The sequence below is a fragment of the Vombatus ursinus genome, unplaced genomic scaffold (genome assembly GCF_900497805.2).
Source record: "Vombatus ursinus unplaced genomic scaffold, bare-nosed wombat genome assembly UNPS02014838.1, whole genome shotgun sequence".
Classification (NCBI taxonomy): domain Eukaryota; kingdom Metazoa; phylum Chordata; class Mammalia; order Diprotodontia; family Vombatidae; genus Vombatus; species Vombatus ursinus.
This window is the reverse complement of record NW_020954616.1, coordinates 1,275,732-1,288,623: the sequence shown is the minus strand read 5'-3', so window position 1 is coordinate 1,288,623 and position 12,892 is coordinate 1,275,732. Positions and strand designations below refer to the sequence as shown.

At 42.6% G+C, this 12,892-nt stretch overlaps 1 protein-coding gene across 1 annotated transcript in view; it reads right to left on the bottom strand.

Annotated features, from left to right (window-relative positions):
- The window catches only part of CFAP45 (cilia and flagella associated protein 45), a 49,635-nt gene that overhangs the window by 525 nt on the left and 36,218 nt on the right, over nt 1-12,892 (bottom strand). The window contains exons 8-11 of the mRNA XM_027840105.1: nt 12,357-12,503; nt 3,894-4,007; nt 2,824-3,017; nt 485-709 (exon numbers count right to left, since the gene is read on the bottom strand). Coding sequence (XP_027695906.1) covers nt 485-709; nt 2,824-3,017; nt 3,894-4,007; nt 12,357-12,503 — 680 coding nt within the window. The remainder of the gene's footprint in view (nt 1-484; nt 710-2,823; nt 3,018-3,893; nt 4,008-12,356; nt 12,504-12,892) is intronic.

The following is a 12,892-nucleotide window of genomic DNA, read 5'->3' as shown; positions in this document are numbered from 1 at the left end:
AAGGCATCCTAGGACAAAGGCATGGGGTCAGGAGATTTGAGTGTGCCCAGGACAAGCTCACGTGAAGGCTTCCAAATCCCCTCCTAGGAGGGATTCAGAGAGCCGCCACCTTTCCCCCTCACCCAGCAAGTTCTGGAACATCCCTGACTCCCATCTCCTCCCACCTCGGAGACAATTCTCCTCCCTCCCCTCCATGTTTAGGGAAGATTCCTCCCTAAGCTTTCGCCGACTCCAGCCCACCCCAGGCTATTTCCTCTACCCCATTTGCCAGTCCTTTAGCAATTCCCCTTTCTATACCTTCCAGCTCTGGGTTCTGGGATAATGCCCCATGCCCTTACCTCCTTCCAGATCCAAAGAGATTTCCCCCTTCACCTCCCTGCTTTGGGGTCATTCCCTCCAACTCTGGGCGTCTGTGAGGATTCCCACATTTCATGGCATCCACACCAAGGACCAGGATGACACAGCACTTGGGCCGCAAACGCACCTCAGCTCTTCCATCTTCTTTTTCTTGATATCATCAATGCGCTCACGCCGCTTCTGGGCCTCTTCCTTAAGGCGCCGGCCTTCTTCAAATGTGGCAATTCTCTCCTGTACCTGCTTCTGCTGATTCTCTCGTACCTGACGCCGCAACTCATTTGCGTGGAGTAGGCATTCCTGGGCTTTTTTCTCTTCTTCCATACGTTCCTTTTCAATCTGCTGTCTCTGAGCCCTTGGATTTGAGGGAAAGCAGAGACAGGACTCATTAGGGAAAGGGAGCCTGCCACCAGAGGGCTACTCTGACTCTCTTAGTCCCACCCTGTAGCTGCCGCTCTTCAATCATCTCAGAAACCCACTGCCTATTCAGAGACCCCCTTCTCTCAAGGCTGTGCTGTAATCTGTGTGTCTCCTTATGTCCAAGTCCACCAAGTGCTCTTGACTTTATACACTAATTCAATTCATTCAATGGCCATTTATTAAGGGCCAATTTTGCATAATCCACTTTGCTAAGTGCTGGAGGAAACACAGAAACTACATTAACACTTTATTGTTTATTCATATAATGGAATTAAGACGATTTAGCCAAGGGAGATGTAGAGCAGCAGTAATCATGGTAAGTCAGGGAAATATGGATGGGGGTCCACAAAAAAATGGTGTGGCCCTTACAAAGCTTTTTCAAGCCTAACATGCTTAAAATATTTAAGAGAGGCAATATAGTATGGCATACTATATTATAGCAAATCTTGGGGGTCATAAAGACATGGTTGATTCAAGTTCTGTATTTGACACATACTGACTAAGTAACCACAGCTAAGTCATTTAAGCTCTCAGTCCTCCAGACAAAGCTTTGAGATGAAAGTTACACATGGCTTTCTAGTTTGTATCCATGGGGAGAATTCGCACACTGAGAGCTCACCATAGGAATGAAAGCACCCAGCCTTCACTGAGATACTGATAAAGACGTTAGACCTCAGCCAGGTCATTCTTCTTTCCTGGGCCTTACTTTATTCATCTATTTTTAAAAGGGCCAAACTCTGATAAGTGATCTTTGGGCTACCATTCAGCTTTAAATCCAATGACCTCTTGGTCGCCTAAATCAATGTTTTACAACCTAAGGGTCATGTCTGCTGTTGTTCAGCCATTTCAGTCATGTCTGACTCTTCATGACCCCATTTTGGGAGTTTCTTGGCAAAGGTACTGGAATGGTTTACTATTTCCTTCTCCAGCTCATTTTATACATGAGAGGCTGAGGCAAACTGGATTGAGTGACTTGACCAGGGTCACACAGCTAGTTAAGTGTCTGAAGCCAGATCTGAACTCAGGAAGATGAGTCTTCCTGATTCCAGACCCAGTACTCTACCCACTGTGCCACCTAGCTGCCCCTTCTTTACGTGTGACTTAAACTTTTTCCACTATAATTTCATTCCTTTTCCCCTTGTGGAAATAAAGAACCATTCTTGCTGGGAAAAGTTATCTCCCCCTTGTCAACCATCCCTCCTTCCACATGAATTATTCCAATTCCTTTAACTCTCACAGGTCCTTGACCAAGAAGAAATTCTGTCACACAGCTAGGAAGGAATGCTTACTAGCTGGGTGACTCTGGGCAAGTCACTTAACCTCTATTTGCCTCAGTTTTCCTCATCTGTAAAATGGGGATAATAACAGCACCTACCTAACAGGGTTGCAGTGAGGCTCAAATGAAATAATATCTGTAAAGCACTTAGCACAGTGCCTGGCACCTAGTAGGCACTTAATAAATGCTTATTCCCATCCTACCTCCTTCCTCCTTTGTAAAATCATTATAATGACCTTAAGACAGGAATGAGGGCTAACCTGGACTGCTGAGAATCCTGACAGTGGGTGAGATTACTCTACTCTCAACAACATGGTTCAATGAGAAAAAAAAAAAAGTCTTTGTATTTGGAGGAGACTTTCAAATCCCAGCTCTTCTACTTATCACTGGAGTGACTTTGGGCAAGTCACTGTTTCCTCATCTGTGAAATAAGGGAGTTAAACTAGACCAGGGGTGGGGAAACTGTGGCCTCAAGGTCACATGTGGCCCTCTAGGTCCTCAAGTGTGGCCCTTTGACTGAATCCAAACTTCACAGAACAAATCCCCTTATGGGAGATTCAGTCAAAGGACAGCACTTGAGGATCTAGAGGGCCACATGTGACCTTGAGGCCGCAGGTTCCCCACCCCTGGACTAGACAATTCCTAAGGTAATTTCCCCACCTAACTGTAGCTGCACAGCCCTCCCCTCCCTTTCCCCCTTACCCTCCCCCCATATCCTTTGTTTATTTCAATAGCCCTTGTTATACCCCGGGGTAAAGGGAAGGCCAGCCTACCTGAGGATCCTCTCAAACTCATCTCGATCCCGCTGCACCTGCACAGCCAGAGTATGCTCCTTGAAGGCCACCTGGTCCAGCCGGCTCTGTCTCAGCATCGCCTCAGTTTCTGCTTTCTTTAGGGCATTCTCCTTCTCCTTCCTGCGCCATTCTCGTTCTGCCACTTCCTGATTGCGCTTGGCCCGAAGGGCATCCTGGCAGAAGGGGAAGAGGCAGCCCAACAAGGGTGGGTGCTGTGCCAGGTAACTGGGGGGCTTTCAGTCCTAAACCCCACCCAACTGAAGCCAGAAGTATGGAAGGCAGGGCAGGTTGGGGTGCATGGGGGCACAGGTCTCCCTATACAACCCTCTGCCTTCCTAGGACAGCTGGAACCAGCTTCCTCAAAGAACTCTAGGGCTAACTCCCCAACCCACTCTACCACCTCCTCCATAAATAAAGAAGTGGGAAACCAATCCCCTACACCAGTCCCTTAGGGATCACCAGCCTATGGTCTTCTCATCACCTTCTGCCTTGAGAAACCCAAAGAATTTCTCTAGCAGAAAAAGATGCTAGGAAAGAATAGCTCACATTTAATGATCAGAAGGTAGCTTGAGAGGTCATCTTGTCTATTTCCCACCCCTGAAGTTATTCCTGTTTTAAAATACTATTAATGAAGGCATCTACAGCCTCCCCTGGTGACGTATTTGAGTAGTTGACATTCCCCCACCAAAAAGTAATTCTTAATGTATAGCCTGTCTCCCACCCAAGCAGGGCAGGGGAGGGGAGGGGACACTATTGGGCTATGTGATCCAGACAGAGGGAGATATGACTCCTGATCAACAGACAGGAAATGCAGCCCTACAGAAGGGTATTATGCAGACATGCATATGTATATGTATGCATATATATAACTATATATGTATATATGTGTGTGTGTATGTGTGTGTATGTATATAAATAGGTAGGCAAACAGGTCCCCTCTTAGCTCCTGTACTGCTAAAGTCTGCAGAGAATTTTGAAGTCTTCTATTAGGCCTTTCCCCAAAGTCCACTTCATAGGCTGCCCAAGGAGTGGCCCGGAGTGGCAGGTACCTGCTCTGCCTGGTAGTCCTGGGCTTTCTCCTGCATGGCCCTCAGTCGAGCTGTCTCTTTTTCTTTTTCCCTTCGGATTCTTTCTTGCTCAGCCTCAAATTCTGCTTCTTGGGCCTAAAAGAGAGAAAAGGCCATGGGAAACCAGACATACTATAACCCTGGTCTTTCAGACAACCATGAACACCTCCCCTGCCAGATGTGGATCAGGCCACTCTTCCAGGGGTACCCCCTCTTTCATTCCTAGAAAAGCACAAAAAGTTGCTGGTATATCTTTCCCATCACCCAATTTTCCCATGGGGCAATTTCATCTTGTCTAAGAAATAGCCAGGTATGTAAGCAATGAAAACAGCAGTCTTTATTAAGTGCTCATGCTATAAAAGTGGATAAGTAGCTAACTATTCCCCAAGGCCATCTCCCCAGGGCTGCTCCTCTTGGGTTGGCAAGGAACAATCTGCCTGCAAAGAACTTCCTTAGCCCCTGTATTCTACCTATACAGACCTCTATGAATATCTTTATGTCCATATTACTTATGTCTTACCATGGTAGGAGTCATAATTCCTCTAAATTTGCTGTTTCCCTGTAGCACCTAATTAAGGCTTTGCACCCAGCTGGTGTTCACTAATGGTGCTGATCAATGATTGATGGTTACTGGGAGCACTCTGGGGCTTGGATAAAGCTACTGTCAAACATCCAAATATAACTAACCTGTCCATAGCCCAGTGAATGAATGAATCAAGCAAACAAACATTTATTAAGTGCTTACCATTTACACTGGGAATATGGATAGAAAAATATGACAAGCATTGCTCTCACGGAGCTCACATCATATAATAGGGGAGTCAACATATATGGAAGGGTCTCATGGTTCTTAGGGCACAAACATAAAGCAGATGTTACTGCCTCTTCTTTAATGTCATTCCCACTGATAAAATCATATCAGTGTTTGACACTGAACAATCAGACATCGACAAGGACCGTGGTGGCAAGAACATTCCTTTCAATGGACTTGAGTGTGCGTAGGCTTGTGTCCATCGATGTTAAGACCAACTCCTCTGATCCATTTTGGCCTAGGTGGTAGTTGAATGGACCCCTAACAGTCTCAATAAAGAAGTCATGTTGTGGCTTGGATGGTATAGGCCACAGTTGCCTGTGTAGAGTAGAGACTGTTCTGAGGTAAGAGAAAATGACATGTCATTTAATATTGACTTCCACTATATCCATGAGATCTTTCATAAGCTCCTCTTTGCACAGATGCCCCCTCCCTGTCTATTATAATATTTTCACCCTTTCACTGTATTTCTTGTATGTTATAGTTATTTTAATGTATGTCTTCCTGTGAGACACAAAGAGTATAATACACATATATATGCATATACACATACATGCACACACCTACACATGTGTATATATATGTATGTAATTATGTATGTGTATATATATGTATATATATACACATCCCATTGCTTTGCCAGTCTACATACCTTCAACCTCTTGCCCAATTCCACCTGTCCCCCCATCTTTTTTAAACATAGTAACAAGAATCATAAGTAATGAAATGTAGTGGTTAGATCTCTGTACTTGGAGTAAGAAGGCCTGGATTCAAGTCTAAACTGGACTACACATTAGCTTTGTAACTATGGGCAAATAATTTAAACTCTCTGATCCTCAGTTTCCTCATCTGTGAAATCAGAATAATAATAATGATAGTTAGCATTTATACAGCACCTATGGGGTAACAGGTACTATGCTAAGCACTTCACAATTACTATTCCATTTGCTCCTCACAACAACCCTGAGAGGCAGGTGCTATTATTATCGCCTTTTTACAGATGAGAAAACCGAAGCAGACATAGGCTAACTGACTTAATCAGGGTCACACAGCTAGTCAGTCAGTCCACAAGAATTTATTAAGCACTACCTATGTGCCAGGCACTGTACTAAATGCTGGGAATACAAAGAAAGTTGTAAAAGACAGTCCCTGCTCTCAAAGGGCTCACAATCTAATGGCAGAGATTACAGGCAAACAAGGTATGCATAAATTGGGGATAATCCACAAAAGGAAGGCACTAGCATTAAGGGAGATTGGGAAAGATTTCTTGTAGAAGATAAGAATTTAGTTGAGACTTAAAGGAATGTAGGGACATTAGAAGGAGGAGAGAGAATTCTCCTGGCATACAGATAGCTACTGAAAATGCCCTGAGTCGGGAAATGGAGTGTCCAGTTTGAGGAAAAGCATTGGAGGCCATTGTTATTGGATTGCAGCATGCAAGGCATAAGAAGACTGGAAAGGTAGGAAGGGGTAGTAGTAGGAAGTCAGTAAGTGGCTAAGTACTATCTATTTTAGAGTGTTACTGTCAAGAAAGTACTCTTTTAAATTGTAAAATATTTCCTGAATGAGGGTTAATTTTGCTATTGTCTTCTTTATAGTGTTTCACCTTCTCTTGTTTAAGATCTGGATCAGCTCCTTATTATGCAGTGCTATCAAACCCAGACTCAAAATAACTTCAAAGTCTCCTTACCAAGTGTTTCTACCCTTGGGGGCAGCTAGGTGTGGCATGTGGACAGAACACGGCCCTGAAGTCAGGAGGACCTGAGTTCAAATCCGGCCTCAGACCAAACACTTGACACTTACTAGATGTGTGCGACCCTGGGCAAGTCACTTAACCCCAATTGCCTAAAAGAAAAAGAAAAAACAAACAAACAAACAAACAAACAAACCAAGTGTTTCTACCCCTCTACAACTCACCACCTACAAGTCTCAGGTACTATGCACTTTAAACTCTGCTTCAAGCAAGCAAGTCTATTAGCTCAAGCATCCTTCCTACCTCTATACACAAGTCAAACACTTCTACCTCTGAGCTATCATAAAAAGCATTCATTCATTCAATATTTACAGAGCACCAGATAAAGTGCCAGGTCTGGTCAGGAAGACTCATCTTCCTAAGTTTAAATCCGGCCTCAGACATTTACTAGCTGTGTGACCCTGGGCAAGTCACTTAACCCCACGCCTCAGTTTCCTCAACCTGAAAATGAGCTGGAGAAGGAAGTGGCAAATCACTCTAGTATCTTCGCCAAGAAAACCACAAATGGGGTCACAAAGAGTCAAACACAACTGAAATGACTGAACAACAATGCTTACCATGTGGGCAGCCCTATGCTAGGTACTATCAGAATATAAAGAGGTACACATACCACTCAGTTTTTCTCCATCAAAGGGACATATGAACTAACACAGCCCTTGGGCACCTTCCATAAACACATGTTCCTCCCTCCCTTCTTTCCAAGTCTTGCTCACAATTCACCTCCATGCAGCCTTATTGGGCTGCTCTCTGTCCTGATTGCTTCCACTCATTCATTCCCTATGCCTTTAGAACTTTTCTGCATTTTAAGATATCAAATTAAGTTATATTAATCTGAATTCCTTTATGTTTCTTTTGAGAGTGTTGTCTTGACCATGTTTCACGTGCTCTTTATGAGAGCTCTGTGTTCTCTGAGTCTTTTACTTTTTCATAACACCTAATACAAAATTCAACACATAGGGAATGTTTCCATGGTGATGGAAGGATGCTGAGGGGTTTTTTTGGGGGGGGAGGGGGGAATAGTTGTCGAAAGATTAGGAAGTCTGCGCCTTGGAGAAGCATTGTGGTATAGGAGAAATTTGTGGATTTGGAATCAGAAAACCCAAGTTCAAATTCTATCTCTGCTCTTACCTGTGTCACCTTAGCCAAATCACTTCACCAACTGGGACCTCAGTTTCCTTACCTGTCAATGAGGGTGTTGGACTAAATGATCTCTAAGACACCTTCCAGCACTAGATCCTATGATCTCACCCAGGACAAAGTTGTATGGAAGAGCAACACACCGTCAGCTCTCAATTACCGAGGCCAGTGGGGGATAGAGAGGCAATATTCAAAAGGATCTGTGATTTCATCTATGTGGGCATTCCCTTCAGTGATACAGACCACAACCTATTCATGTCTGCTCATGCATGTTCAGCCAGAAGTTTAACATGGGAGAGAAGGGGGGGAAGGGTGTTTGATGAGCATGGGAGGGGCTGGCTTCCTCACTTTCTCCTGACTTCATGAGGCTATCGGTCATACAGCTACCATACTCTCACCACATGGGCAGCCCATCTTTTTTTCAATCCTAAATTTTCCTGGTGATTATCCCTTAACCCCTTTATCCTTGGCTAGAGGGTCAGCATGGCATGGTACATAGAGAGCCACCCTCAGTGCCAGGAAGTCCCTTCTCTGACACATAATGACTGTGACCCTGGGCAAGTCTTTCAACCTTTTGTCACTCTAGGCAGAGAAGATGCTGACAGGTATTGATAGAGAAGAGTTCTTTCATCTCAGAATTCCTTATATCAATGGCATTCCAGGTCTACTTCCTCTCCCTTACTCCAGGTCATCTTTAAAGGTCCTTGTTATATTTTGCAGCCTGCTCATTTCCACCATTATGCCTCTCCATTGCCCCCTGCTGATACTCATTTTTAATTCTTTTAGAGATAGTGATGTTCTAAAATTTGCAGCCACACAAGTAACTATTGGTATTTAAAAAGATGGGCATTTGTTTCAGGAAGAAGTCTGAATTCATTAAAGAAGCTTTGCAATCTTGCTGAACACAGTCTTCTGTCCCCTTCTTCTTTAATTCTGGGTCCAACTTTTCATCCACTTGTACTGTATGACCACATACATGTAAGGAGTGGGGAGAAAGGAGAAGAGGTTCCCCAAACCCCCGCTCACTTGATACAGTCTACAAAATGTAATCATAGATGACAAGATGTCAATGTGTTAACACTTTGGGATTCCTTAAGAAATGGAACATTTCTATGATGGAATTGATGGAAGCCTGGCCGGTGGAAAAGAAAAAAAAATTGGTCATGCCCCTGGAGAATTTAAATAGTTAAGCCTGTCAACAGTACCAATGATACTTCTGGCAGGACCCCATAGTCCAAGAGAGTTCAAAGGCATAGCGGAGGGAACAAAGACACAGACTGTACAGGTAGTCTAAAAACAGACGGCATAGTCTACAGACAGAATGTACAGACTACAGATAGAGATAAGCATGTGTCTCCGTGTTAGATGCCTCACATAATATTTAGGATCAGAGGGTCATTGAATAAGGTTATCTATACTGCTACAGCTCTTAATAGATCCTGAAGTACAGATGGGAGAAACCCTTGTTAGAAGAAAACCTTTAAGGGAGCATTTTCTCTACCAATTCAAAATTTTAAAAGAGAATCAATGGGAAAAGTCCAGTAGGACCCCTCATTCTTTACATCAGCTGTGTGATGTTAGAATTGGTGGTCTCCTGTGGATATCACATTACAAAAGTCTGCCTGTTCCCTACCCTCATCATGTGTGTACATGCCTCTCATAAAAATTTCACATAAAAAAGCAGGTATAGTAGGCAAAGTCAGCATAAGCTTCAGTAGTTATGGATGTTTTCTCAGTTGCCTTTTGTCAAGTATTGAGATCTGAGATTTCTCCCCCCATATCTGTGGCATCATCTTTTCATTCAAATACCTCGTGAATTGATCCTTCAACACCTTTACAACAGTGTTGCCTCCAGGACAGACCTCATCTATGTACACTTGGTCTCATACAGCAGGTTTTTCTACCTTTCTTCTCTTCAATGCCATTTCTGGATCCTTCACAAGCACATCCCGTGCTGTGATATGGAGTTCAAGTGTGGTGATTATGCTGTCCTTGATGATGAAAAGAAGTTGGTTGTAAAATCTTTACAAATCTTTCCCTTCCTTCTTCTATTTATTACACTCCTTTCATGTTCATCTTTATATGTCCTCAAGATGGCTTTGCTTAGCTGAATCTTTTGGCAAGCTTTCTTTAAACTGATTTTGCCCTTTATGGTTTTTCTCAGTTTCGTGAGGTGACTGCTCATAATCTTCCATCTTTCTTCTTTGTAATATTGCACAAATATGTTTATGTGCTAAACCAATGTTGCCTTTGGCTGCCATCCTTCTTTACTGAGCAAATAAGTCGTGTTTATTGAATAAGCTGCTTATGAGGCTCTTTTGGTCCCTTTGTTACGGCAAGTGATTTACATGGATTAGACATCTTAATCAATCGATCCATACACATTTAAGCATCTACTATGTGCCAGGCACTGTGCTAAGTACTGGGCATATAAAGAAAGACAAAACATTGTCTGTGCCCTCAAGGACTTCACTGTCTAATGGGGGAGACCACTTGTTAAACAACTACGTATAAATAAGCCATAACCAGGTTAAGTTGAAAATAATCAACAGAGGGAAGGAAAGTATTATGTCCTTTCTACTCACCATTTCCTGGGATATGAATAGTTAATGCTTGGACAGTTAATTTGAATAGGTAAGGATTGAGCTTTTTCAATTGCACACCACATCTTTTTCTAACTTTTCTTCCTTCTTTTCTACATGTGCACTGATTCTTATCTTTGCTCTAATAAATCAGTGGTCTATATATGACTCTCACATGAATAACGCCATTTCCTATCAGTTAAAACATAATCAGTTTTCTTTTCTTGATGTTCTTCAGTGCTCCACTGTCCATTACCTAAGGATGATTCTTTTCATGAAGAAAGTATTCACGATATACAGAGGTGGAGCTTCTTTGTAATCTACAAATCTTTGGTCTTTCTCAATCGTTATTAATGATCCATATTTTCAAATATATTTCTGACCATCATCACATATTCCTGCCTCTGCACTGAAGTCACCAAATATCAAGAACAGGTTAATTTAGTGGGAGGATCCTATTTAGTTATCGGTAGAATTTCTCTACCCTTTCATCCTATGCAAAAGATGTTGGCACAAAGAGGGAAATTATTTTTATGGAGGTCTCTTTGCCATTGTTTATAATGAGCTCTGCAATACAAGATGATCAAATGCCCCATGGAATTTTTCTTGCTACCTTTAAGCATGTGATAAAACTGATGACACTGACTCTTTTATTTGCCTCTCCAAGGAAAATCTGTAAGCTATTTCATTATCTGCAACTTCCTTTTTCTTCTCAGTTTTGTTTCTTCAAGTAAGTCAAGATTGATACGATTCTATTCCTCTAGTAGTATGTCCATTTGCTGGTCACTGAACTAAGGTCTCACCTATAAAGTATCAATGACCAAGGTAAAGTTTATAGATGGCCTAAAACTTGTGTGATTTTTCATACCCTCTGCCTGCTTTTCCACCCTGCTACTGTAGTCACTGTGGAGCAGAAGGAGGCAGCACAAAATTAATGGTTAGTTTGTGGGGTTTCGTTTTTTTGTTTGTTTCATGGTTGTCATGGCCAAAACATTCTTCACCAAGTGGCCAGTTTCCTGGTGATGATCCGCCCCATACTTAGCTAGGACAGTCCTCAAAAAGCAGACCCAGTCTCATGCCAGGAGCATACTTGGGGAAGAGAGAGCCCAGATAAATTAAACTCATAAAGGAAGATGGTGATGTCTTATGATGAGCAGAATACAGCAAAAAATTCAGGTTTTTTTAAACAGAAGAGTGACATCATAAAGGCAGAAATGTGAACCAATAAGGTAAAGGGTGATATTTTTGTCATCTTGGTTTTTGTTCTGACTCAGATTAATTTGCACACCAGACCTGAAAGGACTCTGGAAGGAAAATGGGTTCACTGTCCTAGCTTCAATACAATTCCTGTGGCTTTTCTAGGGACAGAATTCTCAAAATATGTTGAGGGGGAGAGGGGCCCAGGATGCTCACGGGAATTAAACAGGACTTACAAGGAATTTTCTAATCCTAAATCGTATAGCAGTTATGGACAATGGACTATGTATCCTCTGACTGGATAGTTAAATATAAACATATCCATGGTGGTTTCATAAAGTATGATTTTGAATGAATGTTGACCATGGAGTTCCCTAAACCCTTTTCAGGGATCTCATATGTGAAAGGAGATGCCTCCAAGTGTTAAACTCTCAGAAAAAAGTAAAAAAAAAAACTTCATTTACATCAGAAGTCTCAATCACTGACTCCTTCCTCCTCCCAATTTAATCTCCTCATTCAATACACTACCAAAGAAAGCAAGAGAATGACCAACTAATCTGATTTTCTCCAATACTTAATTTTCCCTGCTACTCTTTGTTAATAAGCAGTTGGACCATCCAAAATCGATGAAGAACTAAGGCCATCTCTACAAAATTGATTTCTACAGAATCAGGAGGTGGCTCTCTCCCATTTGGAGGCTTCTTGGCTCTTCTACTAATGTGCCCTCCCAACAAAGGACTGCCATAACTGTTCTTGGTAAGAAGTTACAAGTTGCTCCCATCAATCATATCCCTCTACCACCATCAGTTCACCACCTCTATGTCTCAATATTGTCTATTGTGGCCCCTTAATTCCACATAAGCAAACCTACTTACCAACCCCTTCACACAACTCACCCATTCCTACTTTGAGCCTTCCCCTAGCTCTAACTCCTCTTGTCCCTGTCCAGGCCCCTGTCTCCTCACCATTTTCTTCTTGGTGAACTCCATCACCATCTGGTCTGCAAGCCTCTCCTGGGCCAGTAATTCCTCCTTTCGCCTCTGGTTTTCATCATTGATGCGCTTGATCTCGGCCTGCATCTTCAGCTTTTCCTGGTGCCTTCGTTCCATATCCTTTCAGGTAGGGAGAAACAAAGGCACAACGTGAGACAGAAATAAATAACAGACAGGGATTAAAAGAAAGATATAGGCAGAGAGAGAAAAAGAAAAGCACTATTCCTACTACTTCTTAACTCAACGAACTAGGTCTCTACCTCACCTTCCACTCTGCTGAAAGCAGTCCCTTAGAAGCCATTAATGACCTCTATTCTAGCCAAATGCAACAGCATTTTCTAAGTGGTCATCCTATTTTATCACTCTGCCACTTTGACAATGCTGTAGAGTGTTTCAGAAGTAGATGCCTTCCATTGGGAAAAATTACCAGGGACAAAGTTGATGGTTTTTATACACACACACACACACACACACACACACACACACACACACACACACACACACACACA